Raw genomic sequence first — 26164 nt, 5'->3', positions numbered from 1 at the left:
ATGTTCAAGTTTCATGGCGTTTCGCCAATTTGTCAGAGTTCTGCCCTTTTTGGATTTAGAAAATATCACACCCATAGGAAACGTGTACTTGTCGCAAAGCAGTCTCCATCTTGTTCTTCCTGCCTTATTTTAGGCGTGGTAAAATACCCAAATATTTGCATGTTGAGTATATCTGAGTTTTAATCTTTTGTTTTTATTTTTAAGCTGGATCTAGACTTGGGAGCAGACTAGCTAACTAATCGATGACTTATTTCATCCTTTTCAACGTCTTTACAATAGTTTATCAATGCAGCAATCACTCATATCTTTGCTGACGCGTCTGGCATTTGCTGGCAGCAAACCAAGATAAATGCATAATACGAGTAGCATGTTTTTCAACCAATGATAACGCTTTTGTTGAGTCAGTCAATGAGGGCCTCCTAAGAGTGCTCGCAATGGTTTTAGAGTTTGGCTTGGTCTAGTATTTGCACATCATGTATTGATTGTAACAATCTGTGAAGCCTTTCATGTGCCAACATGATGTGAACATGTTTTCCATTTTTGCAATGATTGAGCGCCATTGGAAAATAGCAACTAAGTGAAAGGGATCGGGACGTCAGAAAAACAATGATACCTTTTTTTTGGAAAATTGTTAATGGCACAAAATGTATCGCAAATTATATAATATTACAAATTGAATCACATGACGATTTTAGTTACAGGTGATAAAAGCTTGAACAATGCGACACCGATTTTTGCTGCCCAATCTTTTTTTTTTGGTTCATGGGGAGCGGGTGCCCTTTTTGTTTTGAAAAGCTCCTCTGACGTCAATTTTGAGAAGCATGTTGATTACCTCTGCCACCAAAGGTGAATGGAGGTTATGTTTTCACCCCTGTCTGTTTGCTCGTTTGTCCATTTGTTTGTCCGATTGTGGACGGATTCAGACGAAATTTGGCAATGATGTAGCGCATTTGACAAGGACAAAATGATTAGATTTTGGTGAAAATCCGGGTTCGGATCCAGCTACTAGAATTTTTTGAAGTGATTCTTCACCATTGGGAGATCAGGCCAAAAACTATACATAGCAGGATATCTCACAATGTTATGGATGGATTTGGACGAAACTTGTTGGACAGGTTGTGTGTGTGACAAGGAAGAATTGATTCAATTTTGGTGAACACAGATCTGGATCCAGCGAGTAGATTTTTTAAAAAGTGATTCTTCACCATTGAGTGGTATGGCCTTCCCGGTGTGTACCCCGCTTTAAAATAGGTACACCGTATCCCTGCGTGTCGTAAGAGGCGACTAAAAGGGTTGGTGTCAGGAAGGGCATCCGGCAATAAAAACATTGCCTCAAAAAGAGAACCATGACAATTACAACTACATATGGGCAGGGTACAGCCCGAAGTACCCCGTACCCCACTCCCTCTCGTCAAAACTCAAGGTGGCGAACCCGATCGAAGCAAGGGTGGAAATCACTCCATTTATGACGACAAAACGTCTGATGCCCGACGTGGAGATCGGTTTCTGAGGTTTAGGACATGGAATGTGGGGACAATGACAGGGAGATCAGGAGAAGTGGTGGAAGTATTGGTCAGAAGAAGAGTGGACATATGTTGTGTGCAAGAGACGAGATGGAAGGGAAGTGGTGTGAGAATGGTGAAGGGTATGCAGGGACAGAAATACAAGTTTGTGTGGCAAGGGTGCCCAGAAGTCGTGAATGGTGTTGGTGTCCTATTTTCTGAGGAGTTTGTAGACAGTGTGGTGAGTGTGACTAGAGTGAGTGAAAGGTTGATGATGGTGAAAATGATGATTGGAAAGCTCTTGGTGAACGTCATCTCGGGATATGCTCCACAGGTTGGTCGGAGCGATGAAGAGAAGGACAAGTTCTGGTGTGCAATAGAGAAGCTGATGGAAAACGTGAAAGATAAGGAAGTTGTTGTGGTAGGAGGAGACCTAAATGGACATATGGGAAGGAGTATGGACGGTTTTGAGGGAGTTCATGGGGGTTACGGATATGGTGTGAGAAATGGAGAAGGTGAAAGGATTTTGGAGTTTGCTGATGGAGCTGATTTGTTGATTTGTAATACTCAGTTCCAGAAAGAGGATAATAAGCTTGTTACATACACGTCAGGTGGGTCGACGACAACCGTTGACTACCTGCTGGTGCATAGGCGAGATAGGGGGCACCTCCGGGACACAAACGTGATCCCGGGGGAGGAGGCTGTTTCACAGCACCACTTGGTTGTCTGCGACATAAGGGTTAAAGGTGTGAGGAGAGCTTGGCGGGTGAAGTACCAACCGAGAATGAAGGTGTGGAGGTTGAAAGAGGTGACAGTGAGGGAGGCATTAAAAGAGAGGCTGAGTATGGTGGAGGATGATGTGGTTGAGCATGAAAGTGGTTGGATGTCAATGAAAGATAGTCTGTTGGGAGCCGTTGGTGAAGTATGTATGTGGATGGACAGAAGGACCACCGAGGCACTCGGAAACATGGTGGTGGGATGATGAAGTTGGAAAGAAGATTGACGAGAAGAGGAAGAAGTTCAAGGAGTGGCAGAAGGCAAAGGGTATGGGGGAAGAAAAGGAAGAGCATGAAAGTTATAAGGCAGCCAAGAAGGCTGCAAAGAAAGAGGTAGCAAAGGCCCAGGAGGCATGTCGGAAAATGTTCGGAGAACGCTTGGATTTGGAAGAGGGTCAGAGAGCGGTATTCAGAATTGCAAAGCATATAGCGAAAGAGAGGTGTGATGTGATGGGGGTGAGTTGCTTGAAGGATGAAGTGGGACAAATCGTTGTGGACCCAGATGGAATTAAAGGAAGATGGAAGAGATATATGGAAATACTGTTGAATGCAGAGAATGAATGGGATGGCAACATAGAGAGTTATCCAGTTTTAGGACCGGCAGAGAAGATAACCGAGAAGGAAGTTGAGGAAGCGATAAAAGCAATAAAATAAAATAAAAAAAACCACCTTTAGAGGCCATTTTTCCCCGCAAAGCAGGGGTTGGCCTTTTTCGGGAACCGTGGTTGTTGTTGTTTTTTGGTCCCCTTTTTGAAGCAATGTTTTACGGCCGGATGCCCTTCCTGACGCCAACCCTTTTTGCCACCTTTAACGACAAACAGGGAATTACCAGTGAACTGGTACTCAATTAGCTGACCTCGGAAGGATGACAGGCTGAGTCAACCCCCCTGGCGTTAATTCAGCGATTGACCGGGATTCAAACCCAGGAACCTAGGATCCTAAGCCGGCACCCTAGCCGCTAGCCCAACACCAGGGTAAGCGATAAAAGCAATGAAGAGTAGAAAAGCGGGAGGGCCGACGGGAGTTGTGGGAGATATGTTGAAGGCAGCGGGAAATTTGGGTGTGAAGAGAATGATGGAGATCTGCAATCTGGTGGTGAAAGAAGGCTGCATTCCAGTGGATTGGGAACTGAGTACCCTCGTCCCTCTATACAAGGGGAAAGGTGACCCTCTGGACTGTGGCTCGTATCGAGCGATAAAGTTATTGGAGCCTGGAATGAATGTATTGGAAAGGGTGTTGGAGAGGAGGATGAGGAAGAAAGTGAAGATTGACGAAATGCAGTTTTGATTTATGCCAGGAAGAGGAACGACAGACGTGCTTTTTATAGTGAGGCAGTTGCAGGAGAAGTACATGGAGAAGAGGAAGAAGTTGTTTCTTGGGTTTGTTGATCTGGAGAAAGCATTCGATAGGGTTCCACGTGAAGTAGTGACATGGGCATTGAGGAAGTTAGGAGTGGAGGAATGGTTGATCAGAGTAGTGATGGCAATGTGCAAAAGAGCGCGCACAGCTGTAAGGACGAAGGACGGGAACAGTGGTGAGTTTGAGGTGAAGGTGGGAGTGCATCAGGGGTCGGTACTAAGTCCACTACTATTAGTAGCTGTGATGGAGGTGCTGGCTCGGAACGTAAGGGAGGGTTTACCGTGGGAGTTGTTGTATGCAGATGATCTGGTGCTGATTGCAGAAAGTATGGATGGACCGAAGGAGAAGATGAACAAGTGGAAGGAATGTATGGAGACAAAAGGTCTGAAGGTGAATATCGGAAAAACGAAGGTGATGGCAAGTGGTAAAGCATGTGGTGAGGTGGAAAGAACTGGGAAGTGGCCGTGTGCTGTGTGCAGGAAGGGTGTCGGAGTGAATTCCATTCAATGTACAATGTGCGCTGAGTGGGTTCATCAAAAATGTAGTGGTTTGAGAGGGTCATTAACCAGTGTGGCAGCTACATTCAAGTGTAAGGTGTGCACAGAGGGAGCTGCAGATGGAGGAAATGTTGAGTTGGATCTTGGAGACGGCGTGAAGCTGGAAGGTGTGAAAACATTTTGTTACGTCGGAGACATGCTGAATGGAGAAGGTGGATCAGACTCGGCAATGGTTGCTCGAGTGAGATGTGCATGGAAAAAGTTTCGGGAACTGAGTGGTGTGCTGACGAGGTGGGGAGTGTCATTGAAGCTGAAGCGAAAGGTGTATGCTGCATGTGTGAGAAGTGTTATGATTTATGGTAGCGAGACATGGGTAATGAACGTAGAGCAGCAACGAAGGCTGGAAAAGGTGGAAATGCGAATGGTTGGGTGGATGTGTGGAGTATCGTTGAGAAAGAGGAAGACAAATGATGTATTGCGAAAGATGATGGGAATAGAGCCTGTGATGGATGCTGTGAAGAGAAACAGTTTGAGATGGTTTGGTCATGTGTTGAGGAAGGAGGAAAGTGACTGGTTGAGAAGAGTGATGGAAATGAATGTAGAAGGAAGTAGAGGATGGGGAAGACTGAGAAAGACTTGGCTAAAGAAGGTCGAAGAAGAAATGCGGGCAAGGGGGTTAACAAGGGGAGATGTAGAAAATAGGGCAAAATGGAGAAGATTGTCATGGGGACCGCAACGCTCACCCCCGCTCTTGCAGGGAAAATGGCCTTAAAATGCCTGTTGTTGTTTGTTGTTTGAGTGCTATGACCAACCAGGTGGAGGAGGTATGCTCTCTACTGAGTGCCGTTCTAGTTGATTAATGCCATTGTTTATTGAAAACTCAAAGTGACTTACACCCAGAATCATGTTGCTGAAACTGCCAAGACATCAACTTGGCCATTCTGCTCCCAGTCTATACTCATCACTTTCAAAAAAAACTATTGGGAGACACTGGAGTAATTAATGTATTGTACGGGTTTTGAACGTGGACAGCACGGGATCATCTTTTGAAGGCAAGGGCTCCAACAACAAACAGGCAAATCCATAAAAACGTGTTGAGATTTGTAGTGGTAAAGCGGTGCACATTCCATGTCGATACAATATCAGGTTGCTCCCAAGCAACTAAGTTAATGAATGTGTTAAATTGTTAGCACTGCACAGCTGCACTTGCTTGCATAAGTTTAATGCCATCGGAACAGAACAATTTTATGTGGAAAAAAAGAAGAAGAAAAAAAAGCATGCTGAAGGAGCCGGGGCTCCCACGTCGATCGGAAGAATGGACGCGACAAAAAGCTAGAATTCATCTGAGTTGCTTTAATGAAATCAAACACTCAGGCACTCTGAAAAACCGTTTATCAGTCAGCAATATATATCTATTCCGCCAGGGGGTTTGCCCAGGCCCGGCGCCAGGGGGCGTGGTCCAGCGTCCTGGCTGCGGCCTGGCAAGTTGAGCGCGGGCCTGGGCGTCCTGGACGAGCCCGGCATGGTGATCGCTCCGCGTCCTTGATAGGTGCAAGGCGATTGTGAAAACTCAGCGGCAGCCGCTACACACGTCCCCCCAGAATCGACTTGCACCGGCAGGGTCAATTTGAGGGGGGTCCTGATGACCCGGCCGAAGCGACCCCTGGCGGGTCGTGGGAGGGGGTCCGGTGAGGTGGTGGGCGGTCGAGTGGGGGGCACCGTGGACGGGGGACGGCCTCGCCGCGGCGGAAGGGCCACCCGTGGTGGGTGGTCGACGTCCACGTGCGCCGGCTTGAGGCGGTCCACAGCAATCCGGTCCGACCTGCCGCCGATGTCGATGACGAACGACTTGTCGTCCCGTCGCAGCACCCGGAAGGGCCCGTCGTACGGCGGCTGGAGTGGCCACCGATGTGCGTCGTGACGCACAAAAACATACTCCGCTGTGCGGAGTGCTGGGGGGACGTAGGACTGGGGGTCACCGTGGTGGGATGTTGGCACGGGGGCAAACCGTCGGGCGGCCTCCTGGAGGTCCGAGCGCTGGTGAGCTGCGGACCAGGGACTGGTAGCGTCGGGCACAAATTCGCCCGGGACGCGTAGCACCTGGCCATAGACAAGCTCGGCGGTGGATGCCTGGAGGTCCTCCTTGGGGGCCGTGCGAAGGCCCAAAAGGACCCACGGCAGCCGGTCGGCCCACCCGACGTCTTGAAGGCCGGCCATGAGCGCGGCCTTCATGGAGCGGTGGAATCGCTCGCACAACCCGTTTGCTTGGGGGTGGTAGGCCGTAGTACGGTGGAGCTTGATCCCCAGGTTGCGGGCGACCGCGCCCCACAGCTCGGAGGTGAACTGTGGACCGCGGTCTGACGAGATGTCCGCCGGTGCGCCGAAGCGGGCGACCCAGGTGGCGATGAAAGCCTGCGCCACGTCGGCGGTGGTGGTGGAGACGAGGGGAACGGCCTCCGGCCACCTGGTGGTCCTGTCCACCATGGTGAGCAGGTGTGTGAACCCCCGTGACGGGGGGAGGGGGCCCACCAGATCCACGTTGACGTGGTCGAAACGTCGTTCGGGCACGGTGAAAGGTGCCAGCGGGGCCTGGGTGTGTCGGTGGACCTTGGCCCGTTGGCAGGCCGTGCAGGCGCTGGTCCAATCGCGGACGTCCCGACGAAGGCCGTGCCAGACGAAACGCGCCGACACCAGCTTCTGGGAAGCTTTCCGGCCCGGGTGGGAAAGGCCGTGGAGGGAGGCGAAGATGCGGCGTTGCCAGGCGACGGGCACGATGGGGCGAGGCTGGCCTTGGGAGACGTCGCAGAGCAGGACAGTGTCCGCGCAGGGGATGTCGGCCAGGCGGAGGCCCGTGTCCGCCGCCCGGAGGGCTTGCACCGTGGTGTCGGTGGTTTGGTCCGCCGCCATAAGCGCAAAATCCACGCCCAGGTGGACCGCGTTCGCGCTGGCCCGGGAAAGACAGTCGGCCACGGCGTTGTTTTTGCCGGCGACGTGCCGGATGTCCGTGGTAAACTCCGACACGGCGGAGAGGTGGCGCTGTTGGCGGGCCGACCATGGCTCCGTGACCTTGGCCATGGCGTAAACCAACGGCTTGTGGTCGACGAACGCCGTGAAAGGTCGGCCCTCCAGGAGGTGGCGGAAATGGCGGACGGTCAGGTGTAGACCGAGGAGCTCCCGGTCAAACGTGCTGTATTTGAGCTCGTTCGGCCGGAGCTGCCGGCTGAAAAAAGCGAGTGGCTGCCAAACCCCGTTCACCCATTGCTCATGTACGGCGCCCACCGCGTAGTCGGAGGCATCCGTGGTGAGGGCGATGGGAGCGTTGAGCACCGGGTGAGCGAGCAGTGTTGCGTCGGCGAGGGCCCACTTTGAGCCTTGGAAGGCCGCATCCATTGCTGCGGACCAGGCGATGTCGTGCTTGGCCGGCATGCCCCGGAGGGCTTCGTAGAGGGGCCGCATGAGCTGAGCAGCGCGGGGCACGAAGCGGTGATAAAAATTCACCATTCCCAGGAATTCCTGCAGGGCCTTTATGGTGCGGGGACGCGGGAACGTGGTGATGGCCTCGACCTTGGTTGGCAGCGGCACGGCCCCGTTCTTGGTGATGTGATGGCCCAAAAAATCAACGGCCGTCGTGCCGAAGTGGCATTTGGCCGGGTTGACGATGAGGCCGTGCTCGCTGAGGCGCTCGAACAGCGTCCGGAGGTGGAGGAGGTGCTCGGCCCGGGACGTGCTGGCGACGAGGATGTCGTCCAGGTAAACGAAAAGGAACGGCAGGTCACGCAGCACGCCGTCCATCAAGCGCTGGAACGCCTGAGCCGCGTTCTTGAGACCAAACGGCATCCGCAAGAATTCGAATAAGCCGAACGGCGTGATGACTGCCGTTTTAGGGACGTCGGCCGCCCTGACAGGTACCTGGTGATATCCCCGTATGAGGTCAATTTTCGAAAAAATGACCCGTCCCGCCAGACGGGCGGAGAAGTCTTGGATATGCGGGATCGGGTACCTGTCGGGGGTGGTAGCGTCATTGAGACGGCGGTAGTCGCCACACGGGCGCCATCCACCCCCCGGCTTTGGCACGATGTGCAGTGGCGGGCCCACGCGCTATCGGAGCGCCGCACGATGCCGAGGTGCTCCAACGCGTCGAATTCGGCCTTCGCTACGGCGAGCTTGGCTGGGTCGAGGCGGCGGGCCCTGGCGTAGACCGGCGGGCCCGTGGTTGGTATGTGGTGCTCGATCCCATGCCGTACTGCGACGGCCGAAAACGTCGGCCGCGTGAGGGCCGGGAACTCCGTGAGCAGGCGAGCAAACTCGTTCGCCGCCGGGACGGCGCATGCCAGCTCGGTCGGCGCGGAGCTGCTCAATGTGCATACCAGGGAGCTGAAGGTTTCAGCGTTGATTAAACGACGCCGTTGGACGTCCACCAGCAGTCCGTGTGCGCAGAGGAAGTCGGCGCCTAGCAGAGCCACGGGCACGTTGGCGGTTACAAACGTCCAAGCAAAGCGTTGGCCGCCGAAGCAGAGGGTGACGTTGCGCGGGCCGAAGGTGCGGATAGTCGATCCGTTGGCCGCAACTAAGGAGGGGCCGCAAACCGCGGATTGCCTGTCCTGGTCAGAGGCGGGTATGACGCTCAGTTGGGCGCCGGTGTCGCACAGGAAGCGCCGTCCGGACGCTTTATCCGTGATGAACAGTAAGTTGCCCGTGTGGCCGGCGCTCATGGCTGGTAATGAACGCCGGCCCGGCCGTTTCCCGGCCTGCCGAAGGTGCACGGGGGTCGGCATGTCCGGGCCTTCTGTCCGAACCTGGCATGATAGTAACACCACGCTTGGTCAGGTGGAGGCCTCGGTCGTCGTGCCGGAGGTGGTCGGCTCGGTAGAGCGGCCGCCAATGGCGTCGGCAGTTCGGCCGTCGACCGTGCCGGGTGCTCGGGCGCCCTGGGTGTTGCGTCGGACGGCGGTGGGTCCCATGTCGCCGCTACGATGCGCTGTCCTGCGGCGGAGATCTTGTCGGCTTCTCTGGCAAGGGCCCGGGGATCTGTGATCGTCGTGCTTGCCAGGGCGAGGCGTACCGGGTTAGGCAGCTGACGGAAGAACAGCTCCCGGAACAGGAATGCCGGAGAGTGCTCGCCGAGCAGTGAAAGCATGTAGTCCATGCGCTCGGAAGGGCGCGTGTCGCCGAGCTCAGGCAGATCGAGCAGGCGCCGTGCGCGTTCCGCCGATGGGAGGGCGAAAGCATCGAGGAGCAGCTTCTTAATCGCGCCGTATTTGTCAGCGGCTGGCGGGCTTTCGAGGAGGCTCAGGGCGCGGGCCGCGGTAACCGACCCGAGCGCAGCTACCACATGGTGGAAGCGGGTGTCGTCGGCCGTGATGCCTTGCAGGGCGAACAGGGACTCCGCCTGTGCGAACCAAACCGCCGCGTGAGCCTCCCAGAAGGTAGGCAGTTTAAGGGCGACTGCCGTGTCCATGTCGATAGGTCACCAATGAAGGAGCCGGGGCTCCCACGTCGATCGGAAGAATGGACGCGACAAAAAGCTAGAATTCATCTGAGTTGCTTTAATGAAATCAAACACTCAGGCACTCTGAAAAACCGTTTATCAGTCAGCAATATATATCTATTCCGCCAGGGGGTTTGCCCAGGCCCGGCGCCAGGGGGCGTGGCCCAGCGTCCTGGCTGCGGCCTGGCAAGTTGAGCGCGGGCCTGGGCGTCCTGGACGAGCCCGGCATGGTGATCGCTCCGCGTCCTTGATAGGTGCAAGGCGATTGTGAAAACTCAGCGGCAGCCGCTACAATGCATTGATTAATAAATAAAAAATAAAAAAAGTCAACTGTAATTGATGTTCTGAAATCTAAACTCTAGAACAATGATAGTCAAGTTGCCAGGACATGAAACCCGGAAATTGTCAGTACTATAAGGTTTTTTTGGTGGATTAGTAATGGTTAAGGGGTATATATGACAGAACCACCTCTTGCCGCTGCAGCAACTTTGGGGAATTTCCGTTATTTGCATAAATCCAAGATGGCCACCACCGACCTTGGTTCAAATAGAAAATCAGCAATAACCTTTGATAGAATCAAGGTAGAAGGATGATTTTGGTACCTACACATAGGTTTTCACACATGGCGGATGCAATGAAAGTGTGAAAAAATGTTTTTGATGTTGCTAGACAACCATAATCCAAGATGGCCACTGTTTTGATGTGGCTAAATAGCTAATCGGCCATAACCTTTGATATAATCATGCTAGAAGGTTGATTTTGGTATCTACCCATAGGTTTTCCCATATGGCAGAGGCAATGGAAGGCTCAAATTATGGTTTTTATGTTGCTAGGCCCTTGCTAGTCAACTCAAATCCAAGACGGTCGCAATTGACACTTGGTAGGAATCAGATTTAGAAACACGAAAACTATTTGACAACCAAAATGTTTATTACATTTTAAAATAATAACCTTGTTGGGTCCACGAACACATATTAATTACAATAAAATAATTCACAACATCTCAATAAACCATCTTAAACACACAACCTTGCACTCCCACTATCAACTATACTTATACATCAATCATCTTTGTACATATCAGGGTACATTTGTATCTGTAACAATGCGCTAATATGTAGCACACCGCACGTCTTTCTAAAACTAGCACATCATGTCATCTTGAGTATATATGTCTAGTACTCGAGAGGACCAAGGCCAGGATCCACTCGCCCTGTATCGTTGTCATCATTGGTGTCATCCTCTTCTTCACCATTCATCGTGGCATCTTCCTCGTGTTTCGTCATTGGGTTATGGCACTCATCTATTGAACCCTCACAATGACAGTAGGTTGTGCAGGACAGGCCTGCCCCAAAGCAGCTGCAGTTCGCTTGTGTGCAAGCATTTCCTGTGGCTTTGCACTGACAGCTTATGACCTTCATTAACTCAGGAGGTGCTGGTGGTCCCTTGGCGATTACTGGAGACGGTATGCTGTTGAGAATCTCCCAACCGAAGTTAGTTATACAGAGCGAAGGGGCGTTCTGCTTGTCTGCTGCTTTCCACAGTATCGTTTGATGGTGCGATCTGAGCATATGAAGGAGCAAGTTTTCATCTGTGGGAGGAAGAGATTTCACTTGGGGTGGCTTACCCTTCTTCTTTGTGTAGATGGCATGTCAGGCGGCATTCATGTTGGTGCATTTTGGCTGACCATATAGTACAGCGAATAACTCTTGACCCATTTTCAGCAGGTCTTCATGTGTAGCCGGCTCCTCTCCGATGACAGAGTAGAGCCCTAGAAAGTCTCCTTCTTGGAGTTTGCTGAGGGCGGTGATCTTTCCCTTGTTGAAGGGATACGACACTGTGTCTTGGATACAATCATCTTCAAATTTTGCACACTTGTTACTCTTCATGACTTCTACTACAGTACGAAGTTTCACGTCGATCAATGAAGTGGTTCAAGAGATATAAATGTTTTTATTGTTTGCGTTTAATTAACGATGTCTGCCTAACCATGTGACCTATCGCAAATTCCAAAAGGACATTTTAGTAGACTGATATGCTGAACAGATCTGTGAAGTTTCCCCTCGATTGGATCACAAATGAGGGAGTAGCTAGGTTTTAAAGGTTCATGCTTAAAAACGTCATAACTCTGAAGCCATGTGATGCATGATGTCATGCTCGCTGACTTTTTTGTTCGTCATGGGTATGCGATTCTACCTGCAAAGTTTGGCCTCAATCTGTTTAGACGTTTTGGAGAAAATTGGATTTTAGTGTTTTTCACTCAAAACAATATGGCGGCCTAACCACGTGACCTGTGACGTCATAATTACCATTAAAATATTCTTCAGACCGAGTCCCTCCTATGATGAAAATTTGCTCTCAATCGGTCCAATTATTGCAGAGAAAATGGTTTTTAAAGGAAAACAGAAAAAAAAATTCCCCCAAAAATTCCTGGATCCGGAATAATATCCTGAGCTTCACCAAAAACTAATCAATTCTTCCTTATCCCAAGGGCAATCATCCCACCAACTTTCATCCAAATCCATTCAGAACTTTTCCAGATATCTTGTTCGCACGCACGCACGCACGCACACACACACACACACACACGCGAATGCATTACTCCCTGGCGGGAGTAATAACCTTTTTGCCACAATACAACTTTGTCTTTTCTAGGGGCAACCATTATTCAAAGAAGGTTGGAGGGATGCTTTCACGTGATCATTTCTTGTGATCATCCCTACCTTGCTTCCATACTTTTGGAATAACATCCCGACATTCATTTGCAATTTTTAAAATGTTTTTATTGCTTGTTGTATAATGTATGTACATCACTGCCTGTATATTTCTGCTTATTTTTATTTTATTTTTCTACAACAGCTTGTACGATTGAGGTGAAATTTTAAACATAGGAGGGACTCTCCATGGAGAATATTGTATTGATAACTCTGGCATCATAGGTCACATGGTATGGCAGCCATATTGGATTAAAGGAAAAACATTTCAACCTCTCCGAAACTGCTCAAGAAAAAACATTTGAAACTTGGCATATGTCATCTTGTAATAGTGCTTTTACAAGATAGTGCATCTTGTAAAAATTGAAACTTGTAACAGTGCTGTCATAGTCCTCTCAATCTCTGAAGTACAGCTTCACAGAAGTAGCTTCTCCCTCCCATTGCAGATATATTAAATAATCATTGTACCACATGCCTTTGCCATGGACAATGGACATGATACCGCTCTTCTTGATAATATGGAGAGGAACAAGTGTTTCAACCTGAAAATTTGTTCAACTCTCAATGTAGCACAAAATGCCATTGATTCCTGATCAACTGTTTTCAGTTTTGGTGACTTCCCCACAATAACCCTCCTTCCTTTTTCTCCATCTTCTACTTTTTTTTCTTTTCTAAAATGATTTTTCCCCCTAATGTAAGTCCCCTTCCTTCATACTAATGTGGATATACGTCCCATTTTGCCATTGCTAGGATTTTGACATTTACCTCTTTCATGAGATTATATCTCTATTTTATAAAAATGTTGTCATCTCATTTTGAATAAAATGATAGCTGCCAACAACAATTCTGGCTTTTGTAACCTGTCATTTTGTCATTTTGTGAGGCAGCTCGGTGTGGCTCTGGGATTTCTGCTGCCACCCATCCTCATACCAAATGCACGAGATGTGAATTCCTTGAATTTTCCCATCAGGATGATGTTCTTTGGTGTGGCTGGATTGACAACTCTGCTGCTGTTATTGGTGGTTATAAGTATGAAATACTTAATTTGCTTGCAAAAATATATACATACTGCTCTCCCATATATATATATATATATATATAGGTATATATATATATATATATATATATATATATATATATATATATATGTAATAATTGTAATAATAGTAATAATAGTAATAATAATAAGTAATCATGTTGAAAAAAATAAAATAAAAACTTTGGGATATCCAAAATAGTCCTGTCAAGTTATTACCCTCGCCAGAGGAGAGGGTACAGCTTTTGAGTCTGTTTGTTTGTTTGTCTGTTTGTTTATCTGTTTGTCCGCACAGAATAAATATGATTTTCTCTGCAACCGTTGGTCCGATTGACAGGAGAGTTTCACCATAGGTGCAACTCCACCTGTAGAATTTTTAAATTATAATTATGACGCTGTGGTTTGGCCGCCATGTTGGAAAACCGAAAAAATTTGCACTTTTGTATATCTGAAAGCGCCGCATAGAAAAAATTGAGACATGGAGTAGACATTGAGACATATTGTAAAGAGCTTTCCATGTGGAATAACATGTTAATGATGATGTCATAGTTGCCTCCATTATGATGTCATAATTCGACAACTACAAAACGTCATCCGATCAAGATGAAATTTCTTGAGCATCATCTAGAGATAAATTGGTGGAGAAAAGAAATAACGATGACGTCATTGGTCACGTGGTTCGGCCGCCATATTTGTTTTTACACAAAAGCCTTAAAAACCACTGAAAACACGTCCTGGCGAGGGTCTGCAATCTCTGATTGCTATTTCTTGTTTGTAATGTTGGTTTTGATTTGTTTCAAGGGTCCAATCAAAATGTTACATTATTTTCCCCCCCACCCTCATCCCCTTTCAACCCTTCTAACTTTCCCCACTCTCGTCCTGCAGTCTTCAAGGAACAACCCCCAATTCCTCCAAGCCATGCCCAAGCAGCCATACGATCTAATACCCAGAAAGACTATTCCTACAGGAAATCTATTCTGAGGCTAGTCAACAACAAAGCATTTGTGTTGTTACTTATAACATATGGTAAGTCTGGTTGAATTGAGAGGCAAATGGGGGGATTGGTGCATTATTTGCTTTGTCACCTTGGGGTTTTTTTTCTTTCTTTTTTCCCCATTTTCAATGTTTTAGCAGTAGAAGCTACAAGTAGTAGCATGCTCTTTTTATTTACAAGAGATACGTTACAACTGTGATCAAACTTGATGAATTTGCTTTGGTGAAATCATTGTATTTAATTATCATAAGTACAGCTTTGCAAATATGTATCTGCAAAGTTTTTGATTTGAACAGATAGATCGATCTTGAAATGGATCGGAATTGTTATTTTATGGCTTGCATTAACTGTTTTGCCTTAACATCAAACTCCTGTTTTATAATTGTTTCGATAAAAAAAAATCTCATCTACTTGCAGTTCTTGGTCTAACCTTCACTCTTTGCATAACTCTTGTAATAGTGTTGTCATAGTGTTGCACTTTTTTGTTGTATACATTGTTGAGGCTCGTATAAGAGCAAACACAGAACATATAACAAAGGGAGCAGAAGACAAGAGGGGGTGAGAGAGGGAAGCGCAACAACAGTCGGGAATATGGACATCAGGAGATCTGTGGAAGAGAGAGGGCTGGGGTACATGGGATAAACAAGATTGACACGATTAACAATAATTGATACCGATCTGTCACCCACAAGTACTTACCGCATAGCGTAACGTACTGGAAGTCTTGTGGTGAGAGCTCTGCTTGGGTAGAATGGAATTTTCTTCACAACAAATTTTTATTTGCTCACTCAGTACTATACGCAGGTTTGAGATATTGGTTGATAGGGGGACGTGGGGGAACGAGACAGGAGTGATTTTGGTTTTTATTTGGGATTCATATGTTGATTAATCATATCCAAACCTTCACTTTGGGAAAGAGCAAGAAATCCATTCAAAATTCCTCCCCTGTCCCCACTGTGATTGAAAAAAAAAAAAAATGGACTGGAAAAAGACACTTTTTTATGCAGACTTTTCAACAAGAACAGCAGGTGAACAACTGAGTGTCCTTGAGAGTAGAGCAGAGGGCCATAGCACAGTTTCTGAGGATTGCTGTACTAGTACTGTTTGTTCCAATTGCAAAGGACGTGTCAATTTTAGACTCTAGCTATAATGGGAAGACTCATCCACATGCTATTTGATGCAGTCTGTGATGGTGGGAAAGGTTTGATCCAGGAAGGGAGTGATTTGGAACCTTGGCCTTTTCAGTCAAATAGTGTTTATATACTGTAGAACCTCAACATTCTCACAGTGACATTTGCAGATTTTGCATATTCACGGTCCATAAATGTGACGTGTGACCTTCTACATCCGTGGCCCTGTGCTTTGCGTATTCACAGTTTTTAGCGGATGCAAAAACATGCCCCACCAGCCATGCACATGACAGTGGAAGATGTGGTATTCTGTATTATCTTATAAAAGATAGACGTTGAGTTTAAATTGCATAACATTAAATGTCCTAGCAACACAGTCATTGTGTTAGAATTTCATTTCATTTCATTTTAGGTCCAAAAAAAAGGTAATTTTTACTTGTATACCCTGAAGCATCCTCGCCGATCGGCCATGTCCCCAAAATGTAAATCTTATACTGATCAGCGAGGCTGCTTCATGGGAAGGTATGTAAAAATGAACTTTTATTTTGAATCTAAAATAAAATGAATTTCTAACACAAGGACTGTGATGACTACGTTTAAAATTATGCAGTTTAAACTTGACGTCTATTTTTGAAAGATGCGGAGTGCCATGTCTTCCTTCAGGCTTGGACTCCGATCGGTTGAAATGGAGACTATTTCTGGGATCAAGAAGCGCTTTGGAGACCACGCACGATTAAAGCAAGACAAACTGTTCGTTTTTGATAAAATAACACGACACTCACGGCAAAAAAGTGAGCTAACCTTTTGGAATGGTTTACAGTAATTTTATTTGCATGCATTTTTAATGAAACTAATGGATTTGTATTCTTAAACTCAAAAAAAAATTGCCTTATGAATTACGAACCGCCGGGAACCTATCCCCCCTTTTTCCATTGAAACATTGCCCCGACATTTACGGATTTGATATTCTCGGCATTTTCCAGGAACGTATCCCCCATGAATGTTGGGGTTCTACAGAATTCAACTTTTTCCAAGAGCAGTGTCCAACATGACCATTATTTTGAAGTAGGGATATAAAAGGACGACATTTACTCGTGAGCAACTCCCCCTTTGAATGATTGTGAGAGAGTTGTGAACTTATTAGCCGACGTTGATCGATTCGTGCATGATCAGAGAAGTCAAAAGTATACGATGTGCTGGCTGTGTGCTGGGTCTGTTGCTTCCCATCTTTACACAACATGGTGCAAGCACCTTCCAGGTGGAGCTCAAGCTGTTTTTTGGCAATTGTCTAACCACTCACACATCACTCTATGAAGAGACCATGCGCACACCACTTAGGTGGTTGAATAAGATAGTTTGAGGTGTGAAGAGATTTGATTAGTAAAAGCATAAAAATAGACTGTGGAACCTATTCATGGTGTTGTAAACTTGGGAGTTGATTAAATTATTGTCTGTGAGGGAGGTAATGGATTAATGATTAGGTTTAAGAAATGCTCCTCGTAGATGGAGTCTGTTGAGGGATGGTTGACCAAACACAAAGTAGTTTGTTGCTGAGCAAGGCATGAAGCCAGAAATGCTCATGCTGTCCTGGGGGGCAATAGAGGGGTGGCGGCTGTGGGAAGTGGTTTATGAACATGTGGGGAAGCACTGACACCATGACAAAAGCTGGTTCTGTCAAAGCACAGAAGAGAGTAGCCAGAGATTGAGACGGATGAGACGGATGAGATTGAGACGGATGAGCATCCATTCTGTTTTTTTTTGTTGTTTTATTTTCTGTTGCTTTTTTGAAATTGGGAGTAATGTATATTTTCAATGTGGTTGGCTTTGCTTTCCCTTTGTTTCCTAGGTATTAATACGGGATGTTTTTACTCTGTATCAACTCTACTCAACTCCATGATCATTGCTAATTATCCGGTAAGCTGTATTTCCGGAAATTTCCCAAAATGTCTTTTGCATTTTAAGTTTATCATTGTTGCACATTATATTTAAGTTGAGCATACTCTATTAATAAGTGTTTATTGTGATTTATTTTGTGTTTGCTAGTTGTTGGCTGGTTTGTTCCTTTTCAATATCTTGATATCTGATATCTTGTAATCAGCTTCTGTGCAAGCTCGTTCATCCCCCATGTCCTTATCCCCCTACCCTTGATCTTTCACTCAATTCTACTCTGCTATTGGTATTAACCCCCTTTCCATTTATTCCCTCCATTCTTCTCTCGCTCTTCCATGACACTCAATCATGTATACAATTATTTTTCAAATTCCACCCAATTTGTGTGAAACAAGTGTGGTTTTGTCATGTGTTCGACAAAATTAGCCAGTATATGCCATCCCATATGTCAGGTAACGGATGACCTTAAAAAAATCAAAAAAACTGTTACCATACAATTTAATAAACGTTCTTTGTTGTTATTGTTGTGGATCTGTCGCCGGCCTTCTCCCCTTATCAAGGGGGGATTAATCCCCTTGTCTTTACTGACCTGGCGCGACCCGAGACCTATTACGTCCCTTCCGGACAGCGCAAAATAGGGTTTCGGGACCAAATTCTCGCTCGTACCTAAGTACTCGCGCTGCCCTGGAAGCGAGGAAACAAGCCTCACACGAACCACGTGTGATGGTAATACGCCGAGCGGTTTGCGTACACGTGATCCACGCCGTTATAACTAATGGAAACCGATTCAAGCGATCTTATTCGTGCCACGCTTAGTCAATGGAGAAATCACGGGAACGATCGAATTCAGAAGAAAGGAAGAACAAATAGATTTAATGAGTATTGCACGTATTTACAGTCAGGATGAAGAGACACAGGGAAATCCTTATACAGTCTTATTCTTAATACCCAAGGACAACGGACCCGTCTGACACACTCAAACGGGCATTACAGATGGGCAGGATGATGTTCAGGCCAAACGCGCCGGCTTGGTCGTCCAGGAACGGCCCCGTCTGGCTCTCCTCGGTCACAGCACGTCGAGGTAGGCGAAGACAAGGCCACGCCGCGCGTCTCTCAAGCAAGGGTGATATATCGGGGTGAACGGCAGGGACGGCTTTTATGGCAAAGGGCGGTTACGCAGCTTCGTTCACTCGCTTGGCTGAACCGTGCAAGTTGGTTATAAATGCCCTGGCTGCGCCCACGTATCTCCAGCGATCGTCAAGTTCATATGGTGCGAGTGATGCAGATCCTCTTCACGTCCTCTTTGCCGCACGTCCCCCTCTGCGAGTCCTCTGCAACTGCCGTGTACACGCGAGTCCTTCACAACGCGCTTATCCTTTTCAAGTCCTGTTGAGGGCTTTGCGCATTGGGTTATATAGCCCCGCCCCGCGAGCCTTCTGGAACTCACCAGACTCTTCTCACCACGCCCTCTGACGCAACCACCTCGGAGCCCTGATTGGCGGCTCATGCTTACCGCCATCGCCTCACCGCTCTGCCTCGACTCCGCCCCGACCTCAACGCCGGCCCCACCCTTTTAGGACTACCTCATGTTAACTCGACTAGTGAGCGAGCAAAGGGCAGTAAAATGGAGTGTGCCTGTAGAGGTGGAATGGTTTTCCGAAGTAGGACCTATTCTCCTGTCTTTACACAATGCAGGATTAACATTGGAAAGGGCCTACTCTCACATATACTAAGACATAACTATACTACAAATGAGGCTACATGTTGCACGTGTGACTATCTATGGGGGGCAAACCTTTAACCTTTATTAGGCTCACTTTACACATCTCAAAACCGTAGCATTATTACTAAGTGATGTGTTATTTGTACATATTGTCGCGTGACTACCCTTGGTGAACACCGTAGGGTAACACGGATGACCGATTGCGAGACTTTACACTCCCGAGGCGAAAACTCAATGGCGGATTCAAGCTCAACACAAAGTTAAACGCGCGGGAGGCCAGACGCAACGAGCTCCACAGCCTTATCTATTAAAATGAAACACCCAGGAAACTGCGTTCAAATATGTACAGAAAATAATATAAGGATTTATTATTGAAAAGTAATAACAGTGAAAAAACACGCGCCGGTAATACTAATAACTAAATCGGGACGTCCCCACACGACTGATATCAAACACAAAACGAGGGAGATTAATTACGAAAAGAACACGTCACGTCGTTCAAAATGTACGCGGATTCGGGCTTATCTGGTCTTTCGTCGTCTTTGTGGCTGCCGTCCAACACCGCTCCTTTCGGCCCGATCGCACACCTCGCTCCAAGTTCCACGGCCCTCTGCGTCCGCCTCCAAGCGCCACCAGGCCTCGTCGGTCCAACGGCCCACACACACCACGAGCTCCTTTGCTCCAACGGTCCACCGCAGGGCTGCACGAAGCAACCAAAACCAAGTGCCAACTGCCAACTGCAACGAGCTGTGGTCACGAATGTTCAACGAACCGTGTCCTGTGCCAACTCCGACGAACTGTGCAACGAACCGTGTCCTGTGCCAACTGCCACGAACTCTGGTACGGAACTGTAACAACGAACTCTGCGACTCAACTCTCTCAACTCTGGACTCCACTCGAAACTGCCGAAATGGCGTCCGACCGTCGCCTATATTGGTGGCCGATGACGTCACATTGGCGCGCTCCTCAGCCAATCATAGCCTCCCAACTCGCCCAGGTCACGCCCTCTGCGGCATGCGACTCCTGACATCTCCCGTCCGTGACCCCGCGGTCCTGGTGTAACACGTGCCAGCGAGGTTGGTAGGCCTTTGAGGTGCGCAGGCGAGGTTTGTAGGCCTTGGAGGTGTAAACGGTGGCGGTGTATTGTGGCGGTGTTCTTGGCCTGGTTGGTGTCCATTTATTACGAAGTCAATGTCAGGGAAAGGGAATTATTTAATGTTGCACTAAGGACCTAACTAATGTTTATGTGGTTTGCAGTGCCATAAAGGACAAAGGTTTGATTACTAGGTGATACTCACAGGGGCGTTACCTTTAATCCCTCACTATTTAACACTCGAATCTCCAGGTAGATCCACACTCATACATCTTACCCCGACAACCGCCTGAACATCAATAACTTATTACATGTAGAGTCCCTGTCACGACAGCCGAATACCTACCTATTCAGATCTACCTAGCTCTAGATGTTGCATTACCAAATTCATAACACAGCCCCCCCCCCTGGAACCGTAGCTCCTGCAAGGTTCACCGCAGGGCTACCATTCCAGCCTTAACACTTACTGTCACACACTTAATTAACCTATGAAATAAATCAGGAAGGGCTGTGGGAAGTGAGTCGGACTACCTACCTACACTTCCTTAACATGCTGAACCCCTTAACCATCATGCAAGTATGTACATCTTCTTCGTTGTTCCTGTGGAGGGAGGAAACAACAACACACAACACTAACTTAACCACAAAACTTAACCATCTTTCCAAAACTCAAAACTCTAACCTTTGTACATACCCCGGTCTACAGACCGCGTCCCCCGGTGGATGCCACAAGACTCAACCTTACCTGCGGGGCCATCCCCAATGCATCCCCCTAAATTTCCTCGGGCCCTGTCCAGATGTTACAGGTGAGTGACACGGCTCGGTGGATTTCGCCCACATTCATGCTACACAGACCCCTTAACCACTCATTCTCATTCCATAGGTCATCAAGGCATTGCAAAAATCAACAAAGCACTTATTCCCAATACACCCCCTGCAGGACCATGGCATTGATGTCATTCACGTGTGTGTGCATTCCTCAACTAGGCAGCGGGGAGGTACCGCACAAAAAGATGGTGGGGGCGCATCAGGCTGTGGTGCCCGCAGTCCCAAAAACAAGTCAACCGACTTACAAATTCATTGCCCCCCCCCCCCCTTTACCTCTTGGCCCCATGACAGCCCAACAGCCCCTTTCCGCCGTTACCTCGCCGGTGAGGGTCTCCACACACACCAGGCTCCTTTGCCTCCTGCTTTCGCGCAGCAACACGGGTCACCGGGGGACTTCCTCACCCCGCGGCGCCCAACCAGACCCTCCACCGACGAGCTCCAATTTCCAGTTACCACCGGCTGCCAGGGGTAATTGCCGCAGAGGGGGGCCCGCAGGCATCGCTCCTCAGAGCTTGCTCTGTACCTGCGGACACACACACCTTCCCCACCCATGGTCCCCAAAACACACTTCCTCCCCCGCTGCCATTCAATTCTCCACACAACTCAGCACAATTCAGTACAATTCATAGATGGTGTAAAAGGTGTTACAAGGCTTGCCATGGCCTGCCAATGTGAAATCCCATTCACAGTTCGAATCATTGAATCCTTACACATTTCCATTAGCACATTTCCAAAAAGCACAATTTATCGCCCCTCATTATCTCCAATAATCATCACTCACTCTCCAGGTTCCACTCTCACGACCACATCAAAACACCTAACCACAATACAAAAACATACGCCACCCACAAGACACTGTGGCTCCCATTCCATCCCCTCACCGGCCATGTCATCACTCGCTCTCACCTCCCAACTCCAAATTACATGTCCCCAATTTCCCAAAGCAAATCCTGAAGCCTGGGACAGTACTCCTCAAAACACTCACCTCAAGTGCAGGTAGTTGCAGGTTGGTCAGGTTCAAGAGTGTCATCCACCCTTCACAATCCCAAAATTTCACATTGGGCCTACCAAATACTTCCAAATTTCTCTTTTGTCCCCACTACACTGGCAGGTATGTGGATCCGCATCCAACGGTGATCATCACTACACAACTACCTGTGGCCACGACAGCTCTGCACCTCTACCGTGCAAGGGTCACCGGGACAAGGTGAGCAGTCAAAACGCCAACATGGCCCATGAGTGTCCATAAGGGTGCGACCCACCATCCATCCTTCGGCCCCCCTGCGAGGAACACAGCTGCAGCAGCCCCAGCTGGCCAATGTGGTGAGCACTTGCTGCCACAACACACACTACCGCACACACAACCTCGGCCCTGGGGGGCACGGTCGCAGTGCGTGGCATCCCTACAGCCACGTCCCCTGCACCTCCCCATCATCCCCCAGTCCGACTACAAAACTGCAGCCCCCCCAGTGCTCACCCACACTTGACCACACCAAGGTCCAGTCAACAGCCATGCTCCACCAGGAGACTCACCCAGAAGACATGGTCCACACACCTCGGACACGCACAGCACCACGTTGACCCTCAGGCTACACAACTACATCCCCATCATCCCGCGTCCCAAATATCAGCACAGTTGCCCCCGCAACCAGTTGAAAGCTGTCTTGCTACCCTATTAATTTCATCACAGCCTCCAACACTTTGGTCTACACACCCGGATCAATAATGGCGTCACTGTACAGTGTCCACCATGACATTTCAAAATCCACCCTTAAATTTGCATCTAACCCACAGATTACCCATGCCAACCATTTGTCACCTTTTACTAACCTCACCAAAGAAGGATGCTTTGCCATACACATGCCAGCCGAGCATGGCCCATATGCTCGGCTCGCTCTAGTTTCCCGCACACTCCACCGCTATTGGCCCAGGCGGAGGTGATGGTCCTCTGTCTGGCACCTGTGGACCTACTGGGGGCCCCCTCCTTTCTGGACTGCGAAGCCTGTCAGGAGGTGGGGGCCCATATGGTTGCCGACAATTCCTCTGACTGTGCCCTCTTCTCCCACATCTAAAACAAGTCCCCAAGAACGGACCCCTCTGGTAGCCAGGTGGAGCCCCCCTTTCTCCCGGCCCAGCCCGATATGTACTCTGGATAGATGAGTCAAAGGTAGAGCTATTTGGCCACAGTACCAGAAGACATGTTTGGCGAAAACCAAAGACAGCATTTGACCACAAGAACCTGATACCAACTGTAAAGCATGGTGGTGGAAATATTATGGTTTGGGGCAGCTTTGCTGCATCAGGGCCTGGGCAGCTCACCATCATAGAATCCACTATGAATTCTTCATTGTACCAGAGGGTGCTTGAGGATAATGTGAGGCCATCTGTCGGAAAATTGAAGCTCAACCGAAGGTGGATCTTGCAACATGACAATGACCCTAAACATACCAGTAAATCCACCAAGGAATGGATGAAAAGAAAGAAATGGAGGGTTCTGGAATGGCCAAGTCAAAGCCTGGATCTAAATCCCATCGAGATGTTGTGGGGGGATTTGAAACGAGCTGTGCATGCAAGAAACCCCTCAAACATCGCACAGCTGAAAGAATTCTGCATGGAGGAGTGGGCAAAAATTACTCCCAGTCGATGTGAGAGACTGGTAGACAGTTATAAGAAATGCCTACTTGAGGTTGTTTCTGCCAAAGGGGGCAATACCACCTATTAGAGCCAAGGGTGTACTTACCTTTTCCACAGAAGGAAATGGCATCTCTGTTAATGTTTTGTTGAATAAATTATTGCAAAGTCCATTTTTCATTGTTTTTTGTTCAATTAGATCACCTTTTTCTGTAGATACTGTTTAAATGAAGATCAAATATTGATATGTCCACATATGTTAAAAAGATTTTAAAAAACATTTCATGGCGCGTACTTACTTTTTCGACATGCGAAATTTGTTTATTAAAATTATACAATGGACAACAAAATGTAAATGTTTCATGATATTTGTTATATTATATCACCTTTATCTATCAATATTGTTGAAATGAAGATCAAATAGCTGTATGTTGAAATACGTTGAAAAAGTCCAAACTTTACATGGGGTGTACTTACTTTTTCTACATGCGAAATTTGCATTTATGTTTATTTAAATTATACAATGGACTACAAAATGTAAATGTTTCATGATATTTGTTATATTACATCACCTTTATCTATCAATATTGTTGAAATGAAGATCAAATAGCTGTATGTTGAAATATGCTGAAAAAGTCAAAACATTACATGGGGTGTACTTACTTTTTCACGTGACTGTACATATTTGCATCACATGAAGTATGATCACTCTGTAAAGTTCCAGATGGATATCTTTAATGTCATTTATATGATTGAGGTCAGAGCATATGCTCCAGATTTCTTTTCCAGCTCCGTTCTTATCCTCTTTCGTTCTTCGTTATTTGTTCTTTCGTTCTTCGACCACGTTGTTCGAGATCACGTGATCAAGTTGTTAATACATGTTTCATCTGTCCCCTGAAGAACTTTATTATTATGTCATATTCTATAACACCTTTTTCTACTTCTTCTATAAAAGGATGCTTTCGACTTTCTCACCAATTCTATTCATTCAAAAAAAAAATTCCAGCTCTTACAGTGCATCTTTCATTCATTCCCTAAACTCTCCAGAACTCCACCCATCCTTCAGCGTCCTCAAACGTATTTTTGACTCGAATGTCTCAAGAAACTCAGTTTGCAATAAATGTTCGTTTCCCATAAATCGTACACTTTTCAAAATCCAATCTCACCCCTCCCCTCCAAATCTTCCCCATCACCCATCTCTGTCAAATCTTCCCCCTTGCCCCTCCCCCCCAAATCTTCCCAAACACCCATCCCTTTCAAATCTCCCCCCCTGCCCCTTCCCTCCTAAACTCCCCCCACACCCCTCCCCTCCGAGACTCTCCCTCACTCCTCCCCTCCTAGACTCCCCTCTCACCCCTCCTCCTCAAAGCGTCCTCCCCGCTTCTTCCCCCTTCCAACTTTCACCTTCATCTTCCTCAACCTTCTGCCTCACTCTTCCCCCTCCTCAAATAACACCTCACTGCGCCTCACCCAAACACCATCAAACCTTTTGTCCGCCCCATTCTTCCCTTTCTCCAAGCTATTCTGTAATCTCTGACACACCTGCAACAGCTCTCCCTACCTCTTCCTCCTCTTCCACATCCTGCCCTACCGCTCCCCCCCCCCCCCCCCCCTGTTCTGTATCCGATGCTCCCCCTTCCTCTTCCTTAACAGTATGGACCTCAAACATCCAGGGCCTTCGCTCAAACTTAACTGATCTCTCCATACAGGTTGCTTCTGACAAACCAGACGTGATCTGCTTAACAGAAACCTTCCTCCTTCATGATGTCTCTGATTCCTTGGTATCTCTCCCAGGTTACTCCCTCCTCCGGTATGATAGACCTGAGCCTCGTTCTGGAGGTGGGGTTGCTATCTTTATAAAAAACTCTCTTCCTCACTCGCCCTGCACTGCCCTCTCTCCACCTCACCCCCAGGAATACCTTTGGCTACGGCTTCCCCTTAGCTCCCACCTTTTGTTCATATGCGTGTTGTACCGTCCACCAAACAGTGATGACTCCATCTACATCTCGCTGTCTGATAATATGGACCAACTTCTATCTACCCATCCCAACTCTCTCTTCCTCATATGTGGTGATTTCAACTGTCACCATGCCAGTTGGCTGGGGGTGGGTACCTCTCTTACCAGCCATGGCTCTTCAGCAAAGGACTTCTGTGACTCACTGGGACTGACACAATCTGTCAATTTCCCAACCCGGATCTCAGTCAACGGAGAATCTTCTCTTCTGGACTTGGTTATGACTAACTTCCCTGAAAATGTCTGCTGCTCTTCTTCTGCTCCAATCGGCTCTTCTGATCATGTGCTTGTTGAAGTGGACATCTCTCTGACCATTTTCAGAGAGCCTCCTCAGCGTCGACGAGTCTGGCATTTCACTCAGGCCAACTGGCAAGGTCTTCAAGCAGCCATCAATCATCTGGACTGGTCTCCCATCTCTATTGCCTCTGACATCAACTCATCCTGGGAATTCTTCCAAAGTAAATTGCTCTCTCTCATGCACAGTTTTAT

General features: G+C 47.9%; 2 protein-coding genes across 7 annotated transcripts in view; both read left to right on the top strand.

The window, feature by feature from the left end:
• LOC137436499 (ribosomal protein S6 kinase delta-1) overlaps positions 1 to 26164 on the top strand; it is a 283132-nt gene that overhangs the window by 39576 nt on the left and 217392 nt on the right. The gene's annotated exons all lie outside the window — the stretch shown is intronic.
• The window catches only part of LOC137436558 (choline/ethanolamine transporter flvcr2b), an 81017-nt gene that overhangs the window by 21900 nt on the left and 32953 nt on the right, over positions 1 to 26164 (top strand). For 3 of the 4 annotated variants that reach the window (XM_068130450.2, XM_068130444.2, XM_078785952.1), the window contains exons 3-5: positions 13224 to 13365; positions 14258 to 14398; positions 17343 to 17410. In XM_068130450.2, the coding sequence (XP_067986551.1) occupies positions 13224 to 13365; positions 14258 to 14398; positions 17343 to 17410 (351 nt within the window). The remainder of the gene's footprint in view (positions 1 to 13223; positions 13366 to 14257; positions 14399 to 17342; positions 17411 to 26164) is intronic. The other variant, XM_068130459.2, reaches the window with a different exon arrangement.

The sequence above is a fragment of the Myxine glutinosa genome, chromosome 1 (assembly GCF_964187855.1).
Source record: "Myxine glutinosa chromosome 1, kmMyxGlut1.1, whole genome shotgun sequence".
Taxonomy (NCBI): Eukaryota; Metazoa; Chordata; class Myxini; order Myxiniformes; family Myxinidae; genus Myxine; species Myxine glutinosa.
This window is presented reverse-complemented; position numbering and strand designations above follow the sequence as displayed.